Source organism: Geotrypetes seraphini, chromosome 16 (genome assembly GCF_902459505.1).
Source record: "Geotrypetes seraphini chromosome 16, aGeoSer1.1, whole genome shotgun sequence".
Taxonomy (NCBI): Eukaryota; Metazoa; Chordata; class Amphibia; order Gymnophiona; family Dermophiidae; genus Geotrypetes; species Geotrypetes seraphini.
The window spans coordinates 53,614,805-53,623,584 of record NC_047099.1 but is presented as its reverse complement, the minus strand read 5'-3'; the positions used below and the strand labels follow the sequence as shown (position 1 = coordinate 53,623,584).

The window sequence follows — 8,780 nt, the reverse complement described above, 5'->3', positions numbered from 1 at the left end:
TATAACCTGAATCCCATCTCCCTCGTGTCCTGTGAGGTTGCACTGACTGTGGGACAGACCTGATTTTTAAACATAGTTTTCTGTCATAGTGTTGGTATACTTGGGTTGTTGAACGGATGAGATCGCTCTTCTCTCTGCTCCTAACACTTGTGCGGTTTAAATATTATAATTTCTTTTTATTCTTTTAGCATATTTGTTGTGTAAACTGCTCTATTATGGTCCTTAGCTTGAAGAATGGGATATGAGGGTGGTTTGAAAAGTTTGGTTAAAAAAAAAAAGCAAGTTAGTATACACTTAAGAGTCCTTTTACTAAGGCGCGCTAATCGTTAGCACACACTAAAGTGGTTAGCACGCCTTAGTAAAAGGACCGCTAAGTCCAGTGAGTTTCCATTTTTTCTATGATACAAAAAAAAACCTGGAAACTCGCTGGGCTAATAATGTACTCGTGTTCCTTCTAGTCAAACTGGGTTACTATACCGGGCCTACTGTGGTTCTTCAGGAACTTGGTCTCCAGCATTTTCACCTTCTCCAGGTAGGCAGCCAGTTGGTCATTCATGGTACAGTGATTTTCTTATTGATAATGAAGCTGTTGTCGATGCCAAGATGACCTGAGCCAGGACATAATTGTGCTAGAAATAATGGAACTGTGGTGGAGGAAGGAGATTAGGGCCACCAAGTAACCTAGTTTCAAGAAGGCAGACATTTTACCCTGGCTTGATTTTGAATCTACATCCCAAAGCACTGTGGGAATTGTAGTCTCTGATTCCACCTTGAAATCCAGGACTGCCAGCAAAACAGCCCTTTATATTTTTCATTTTGAGCATTAAATTTCTATCTCAAGACACCTGTATGCAGCTCTACTAGGCTTTCCTATAGCAGGTTCTGATGTTCCGGAGACAGGTATGTACGTTATTATTCTGATATTCGTGGCAGTGTGAGGGGGTCAATGATTATTGGGGCAATGTGTGAGGGTCTTTACATTGTCTCTGGTTATTTTAGATACCTTTTTGGCACGTATACCTGTTTTTACATCGTCTTAAGTCACAACGTATAAATTTCGTACAGGAAGTCTCGTGAAACATTCAATTATCCTTGCTGGACGACTAAGTCTAGGTCTGCCCACATCCCGCAGTAAAAACTCCTCCAGATACGCCCCTTTCAGCTCTGGGCACACAGCAGCATTCAGAGGCCTAAAAAGTCCCTGGATACATCCAGAAAGTTGGTTTGATTATCGGCACTTGGAAGACCTGTCTTTAGTTCGTCCAAGTGCTGACTTGGACAGGGTTTTTAGATGTGTTTAAGTTTCAATTATGAGCCCCATATTGTATATACACATACCAAAGCCAGGGGGAACACACAAAAACACACACCTAAAGAGACAGAAAGGAAGAGACACACACAGAAGGATACGTACCTAATGAAAGAGACAGGAGGGATACATTTTCCAGTACAATATTTCCAGTGTTCAAAGCAGCCATGTGTCAATGAATAGCCCATGGTTATGGCATTTATTAGGAAAACACCCCATGCGTTCTCCTGTTAACTACAATTTTATTAAGAACAGAGACTTTACAGTTTTAAAAATCTTATATGCCATGTTTGAATCAACAAGACTAGAACGCTTTCTGTACAAAGTTGTCTGGAAAATCTAGTTGTTTAAAACAGATATTCAAAATAATAATAAAAAAAAAATAAAGTGTATTAAAAAAAATAATATATATATTTATATATATATATATATATATTTATATATATATCTAAACTTGTCCTAGTTAAGAATGGTCAACTCAATGGATGGCCCATCTCTCACATTGGTAAAAACATCGCTAACAGAGGATACAATTAAAAAATTCAAAGGAAAACATTTTAGTGGATAAACTAATTTCCAGCCACAATGGTTTCCTTCTCATTACTACAATATATTTACACAAGAGAACCCATTTACAATTCGGCAATTCCTTTTTTTTCCACTTCAGCTGAAATGTACAAAAAGTTATCGCAGAGTTTTCATTGCTTAGAAAACTGCAAGGGGAAAATATAACCAAACATTTAAAACAAGAAAATAAAAAGGTGCCCTTCCCCCTCATTCCTTACCTTTCAAAGATCTCAAAAACCATCCACAAGCATTTCAGTCTTCTGTATAGCTTCAACCCTTAGAGTGGGGCGGGGGAATGTTGGCATGTTTTCTTGACGAGAATTACCGAATGAAGCCAGTCATGAAGGTAGACTTTTGTCCGCTCCTGGGTTTAGAATTTTTGAATGGGGATGGTGGTGGGGTGAGGGAGTGCATCAAGAGATATAAAAATAGCAATGTCTTCATTTAGAGTCATTAGCGAGACCCCCTACATGGAAAAGTGTGGAAGTGGTTGTAGGGTAAGCGTATTCAATGGAAGTAAAACCAGAACTGGATACGCATGTCCCTGATGACTTGGGATCATTTAGTAACCTTAAGACAAGGGCTACCACTATGGTTCGGGGAGTACAATGCAAATCCTACCCCCAGAGGCGTCAGGAACTTAAAATATGCTTGGGGGAGAAAAGAAAAAGGTTGGGGTGGACTATTAGTCATGCATTTGCCAGCTGGATTCAGATTTGCTTGACAGGATTGATCCAGTCCTTGGTCTACCCCATTGCATGCAGTGGCTTATGGTTCCGATTTCCCCATTGCAATTTCCTAAGAAAAGCAAGACAGCGAGTCCCTGCGCGCAGTAGGGTAAACCCAGGACTGGATCAGCCTGGTTGAGCAGATCTGAATCCAGTTGGCAACTTTACTGGCAAGCCTCCATGAGAAAAGAAATGAAAAGAAACTCAAAAGATGGAGTCCGGTCAGGGTTAACCCTTTGGCAAGCTTTAGGCACACAAGTACAATGTTCCTGCCCCCCCTCCCCAATTGTAATATAAATAGGATTCTGTGCTTCCAACTGCAGAAATAATCAAAAAATGAACACAACTCAAAAAAAGAAAGAAAAGATGTCAGTACTTCAAATGTCCCCATGTCCAAAACTCATGGCTTGGTTTCAAGGACACAATGGGGAACAAGGGTTATCGTCATAGATCAAAAACCCCTTCTTTTTTTATATTTATATGTGTGTGTGAAATTAGTGAAAAATATAATTTCTAATCTTTAAATAATGTTCAACTAGTTCACAGAATAATTCTTGTCACAGTCTAAAAATTTTAAAGGCTGCATTAATATAGAGAAAAAAAATCCCTAAAGCAACAAAAAAACACACAGGAACTCAGTCTCAAACAAACCGTTCCATCAGCAGAAATGAAGAAATTGTTTCAACCAGCCATGGAATAATGAAAAGCACTTAGCTTATATCCCAACAGAGGCCTTTAACCATTTCACCCATCAGCTTCTTCAGGGGATAACTTAAGATGCTGGTAGTGGAAACGCTGACAAAAGAACCACATATGTATTGTTCTGGAAATATTTTGATCCATTGAGCTGGTTAATCAAGACGGCAGAGTTTTTTTCTCAGATTCGTCTATCCCCTGAGAAAAAACTCTGCTGTCTTGATTAACCAGCTCAACGGATCAAAATATTAATTCAGCCTTTCGAATTTTTAGACTGCGACAAGAATTATTCTGTGCACTAGTTTTCTTTTTTTGAGTTGTGTTCATTTTTTGATTATTTTTGGTGGACACAACATTGCCTTCACTTCTTCCAGTGTCTTCTCACTGCAGAAAAATGCTGACAGAAGAAGAAGAGGCTGCTTGCAGCTACCACTACCCCCTGCTGACTGGCAGTGCACAGGCGCTAAGGAATACTGATTTCTGTGAGCAACAGTGCCTTTGCCCCCTCCCAACCCAACTACCTCGCTCTTCTTTCTGCTAACATTATTCGGTCTTGGAAACCACTGATCTTAGCACATCTGAAAAGGCCCCCTCTAAACATATATGCCCTTGGCCTAAACCTTAATCCTGCCATGACATGCTCAGGAATCAACCTTTATTGGGAGGGTGGGAGGATGTCTAAAATATTCATTAAGAGAGACGAGAACCAGCTCTGTGTCACCGTTTTTCTCGCCATCACCTCCCTTGGGAGCACATTACAGGTACAGAAAGGATGGTGGATGCCCGGAATGCGCTCCCGAGGGAGGTGGTGGAGAGAGAAACGGCAAGAGAGTTCAAAAAAGCATGGGATGAACACAGAGAATCTCAAATCAGAAAAATTTAAGGCCAGTACTGGGCAGACTTGCACGGTCTATGTCCGTATATGGCTGTTTGGTTGAGGATGGGCTGGGGAGGGCTTCGATGGTTTGGATGGGCTGGGGTACCAAGCAGAGCTTTGGTTTCTGGCCCAGAAATAGCTAAGAAGAAAGAAAATTCTTGGGCAGACTGGATGGACCATTTGAATCTATATCTGCCGTCATCTACTAGTTACTATGTAAGTCAAGCATGCTTGGGACAGACACAGAGAAAATGAAAAGGCAAGAGAGAGAGGAAGACAGCCCAGAGATTGTGTTAGACTTGCAATAATACAGTAAGACAAGAGTAACTGGGTGGGCCGAGAGCTCTTTGTCTCTGGACATGGGAAAGGAGGATTGGGGGTGAGTCAAAACTCAGGAATGGACAAAAGTCTCTTAGTATAAAGGAGATGGGTGTAGAATGATGTCCTCAAGGCGGGGTGGCGTGTTCCTCCCCTTCTCCCTGCTGGAATGTGGCGCTGCCTTTAAATTGTGCAGCAGAAAATAACAGCATGACTTTTGGAGTATGGTATAGTCCCCTGGGAAGATAGGGAAGCCAGGAGAGACCCCCGTTCTCCAATTACAAAAAAAAAATCTCCCCGCTTGATGCTGCATTATGCCAATGCTTCTGACATCTTTAATGCAAGCACCTAAAATCCAAATTCTACAGTATCCACTTAAACTATGCCATTCGTTTCCACTTGAACCAAGATGATTTGTGAGCTTTGTAAATTAAAAAACAAAACCACCCACTCTGAAAAACTGATACATGGAATTTACTGATCTTTTGAAAGAAAGGCAACAAACAGTTTCAAAACTGACATAAGACAGAAACTCTAGTTTCTTATGTTAAAGGGAAATCTTTATACATTTTTACTTTAAACGTCTCTGGTTTTCCCCCTTTCTAAGTGAATAAATTACATTTTTTGGAATGTGTTGAAGTGCCCAAAGAGATACTTAGGGAAAGGAAAGGAGTGTTACAAAATCACAAATGCTGTGATCATTTTTAAGCCTCAGGATCCTAAAATACAGAGGACAACATTTATATATATAGATATATATTTATATGATCAGTTACAAAAAGAAATTAAAACAGAATGGATGAAAGTCCACAATGGCAACATTGGCCGTAATGGTCCATTGATCTTTTCTCTCAAAGTATGAGTCCATGGTGGAATCTCCTCTGCAATGAAATTGGTCAAATGATGGCAGTTGAGATCTCTGGCAAAGCGAGGGTGAATTTAGCTACTTCCTTAACTTTCCTCTCAATGAGAGCAAGGAGGGAGTCAGCAGGGGCTGGTAGCCTTGCCAAACCAAACCACAATTGTCCAAGGGTCCTTCCACAGGTCATGTGATCCCGTACACTGGAAAAACCCTTCTTGTTGACATTAAAAGTCACTTACCAACACGTATACCTAGTACACAACAGAACATAACAAGGGCGCAACAGCCTCTTCAAACATACTCCACTGTCTACCAACATGGTTTGACCCATTGCTTCCAAGCAAGCACCAGCAGAGACACTTCTCGGCTTGATATTGCTAGATCTTGAAGCAGTGTGGGAAGTCCTCCTGGCCTACCTACATTTCACACTTGTAAATTATACATTTGGTGTACACAGGAGAGGAGGGGTTGGGGAGAGGTGCTAGGTCCTGCACTATGGCACTGGATTCTGTACTAGATGGCAGGGAAGGCAGCATTGAGAATTTGCAATTTCGGAAACTGTTGGGATTTCCCACCTTCTGTTCAAAGTGGGAGAAAAGTGCTTTCAAATTTGTAGCAGTTGCTATATAACTGGCACATTTAATTGTGCATTTTAGGTGAGTGAGACACTACAAGGGACTTACTCAAGGTTACAAGCGCCAACAGCAGAGCCAGGGAATAGGAATGGAGACATAGGTACGTCAAGAGATTTAGATCTTGGTCTACAGCCCAGGCATTCTGAACTCCAACATACGATCTATAATCCTTATTACCTGTTGCAGAAATCAGGTCAGGATGCCTTGTCTTTGCTGGACAGGAGCCAGGATGATTAGAGGTACAAGAGTGTCAGCAAAGCTGTACTCAGGAGAGCAGGAACTGACTTTGGCAGTAATAACCGGGAGATTTTTGGCAGGTCAGCACTCAGCAGGCACAGTTTGAGCACTTGTGAAGCAGCTCCCGGCAGGCCACAAACTAGATTTCTGGAAGGAACAGCCACAGACTCCCAGAAGTGCCTGTCAACATGGGCTCAATAACAAAAAACCTCAGAGCACCCACCCCCTAACCAAAAACCAGCATGACAAGAGCTTTCATTTATCGAATATGTCCTCTCTACCCCTCGCTCCTGCTGTTTCGATTCTTCGTTGTGACAGAACCTGAAGACTACAATTAAATTTACCATTTGTTAAAACAGCTTCTTCTTTGATGAAAAACATTTTCTGTAAAAGTTTTAACATATATATATATATATATACACATAAAAAAGTATAACCACGAAATACATGTTTTTTTAGAATTCCAACAAAGAACGTGATTGGGAATCTCCAGGCATTTTCTTTACACACTGGCTGGTTTTATCACTCATCTCCGGTGGAAAGAAGGGGGGGTAGGGGGAAGGGCAGTGTGAAATCACTGTTTTAAGACAGGGTCTCCCCCCCTCACCACAGCCCTTCATCTTTCTCGGTCCCTCTTCAGAGAGTCTTAACTTCATGCTCAAAAGGAAATTTAAAAATATATATGTGTCCATCTTCAAAAAAATACTCCTCTACAACAAAAAAGCCTTGCTTTACTTCCTTTGTGTGTGTGTGTCCAAGGAAAGAGCATTTTTGTGTTTTTTCTTTCTTTCTTTTTACATAATATAAAAACAGTACATTCATAGTTTTTCTTCTTCAAAAGTTTAAGCCTCCAGGTCAATAAACTTGGGGTGTCTAAAATGATCGTTTTACTTCATGAAATACCTTCTTGGAGATAAAGGTCAAAAACATTCTCCTTTAAAAAAAAAAATCAGTTTGAAAAAGAAAAAGAAACATATCTTTCTTGCAGCTGGGAAGAAGGATTTTGTGTGAACCCCCCTTTCCACTTCTACAAAAAGCTCAAAAATTGGAGTCCATCGTGAAAGAAGAAGAGGGGTGATGCTGTTCTTCTTGCGCTAGGGCCTACTTCATGCAAAGACCTGCATTTTGGCAACCTGCTCTGGCAGATGTGGAATCTTCGTCTGCGAGGGTCCCACCACAGCTGGACTAGGGGTGGAATCTGACCAGTCTGACATGGAATGGGGTGAGGCTGGGCTGCACCACTGCTCTGGGGACTCTGGGGAAGGGGTCAGGTATGGATGTTCATTAGGCACATGCCGACAGTGTTTGGGAGTGCCATCTTGCGCTGGTGCATAGCTGTGCTGAGAAGGGGGTGTGGGATAATCTTCCATTCCCTGGTTACCACCACCACTCTGTGGCTTGTAGTACTGCTGTCGGGGTCCTTGTGGCTCCTTGGGTGAGATGGGCTGACTGCTGTTTCTCTCTGGTAGGCAACTGATGTTTTGCTGGATGGGGTGTGTGCCGGCAGGCGGGGGAGGTGGAGGCGGGTGCATGGGTGGGCCCAGTGCCACAGGCGAAGGCTGAGGCTGCTCTGCTATTGGTGGCTGTGCCTTGATGGGACTCTGCTGAGCCACTACTTGGGATCCGTGAATCATGGAGAGGTGGTTTTGAAGCAACAAACTCTGCTGGAAACTGGGAAGCTGCTGCTGATGGAGGTTGGGATGGGAGCCCCCTGGGTGTACCACATTCAGCACTGGATTGCACTGGGATGTGGGGATCCTGCCGTGCCAGTCAAAGGGCATACTGACTGGGCTGACCATGCCCAGGCTCACCCCCAGGCTGCCTGCGTTGACAATGCAGTTGGGCTGGTGGGCGAGGGTGGACATGGAGACGCGGTTTTGCAGAGCATTCATTGACAGAATGGAGGCAGCTGCGTTCTGGGCCTCGTTCAAATCGCTTAGATGGGCCAGCGACACAGTAAAGGGCCCGTCCATCATGCCACGAATGATGGGCGTGGAGGGCACAGACATAGATGGAGCAGCAGGGTGAAAGACTCCTGGTGATGTCATGATGGGGGAGGTAGGGTTGGTCACATAGGCACTCCGAGGAGAATCCAGCGAGTCAACAGGTGAGAGGGTAACCGAACTCTCAATCAAAGATCCCTGGCAATCCAGTGCCAGCTTCTTGCTGCGTCCCTTGCTTTCCTTGGTCTCCCTAGCGAGGCTGGCCGTGCTGCCTGTCGCACCATTCTTGGCACCAGGCCGCCGATTCTTCTTGCCTTGCGGCGTCTGCTTCAGGTTGGACATGAAGCCATTGGGAGGACACATGAGAGGGGAGAGGGTGTGGCCCCCAATAGAATTCCCAGGCCCTTGGGGGCTCCTGACAGTGTTGTATTCGTCAAGCAACTGCACAATATCATGGTGCATGCGCTCCTGAGCAATGTCCCGTGGCAGCCGGTCCATGTGGTCCGTGATCTCCCTGTTAGCAAAGTGATCCAGTAAGATTTTGGCTGCTTCGTAGCTTCCTTCTCTGGCAGCCAGGAAGAGCGGTGTCTCCTCCTGAAATAATATGA

The 8,780-nt window shown here is 43.5% G+C and overlaps 1 protein-coding gene across 1 annotated transcript in view; it reads right to left on the bottom strand.

Moving 5' to 3' along the window:
• Nucleotides 1-1,531: 1,531 nt before the first annotated feature.
• NOTCH3 (notch receptor 3) overlaps nt 1,532-8,780 on the bottom strand; it is a 195,491-nt gene continuing 188,242 nt past the window's right edge. The window contains exon 34 of the mRNA XM_033923748.1: nt 1,532-8,766. Within this exon, the coding sequence (XP_033779639.1) occupies nt 7,336-8,766 (1,431 nt within the window). The 3' untranslated portion in view covers nt 1,532-7,335. The remainder of the gene's footprint in view (nt 8,767-8,780) is intronic.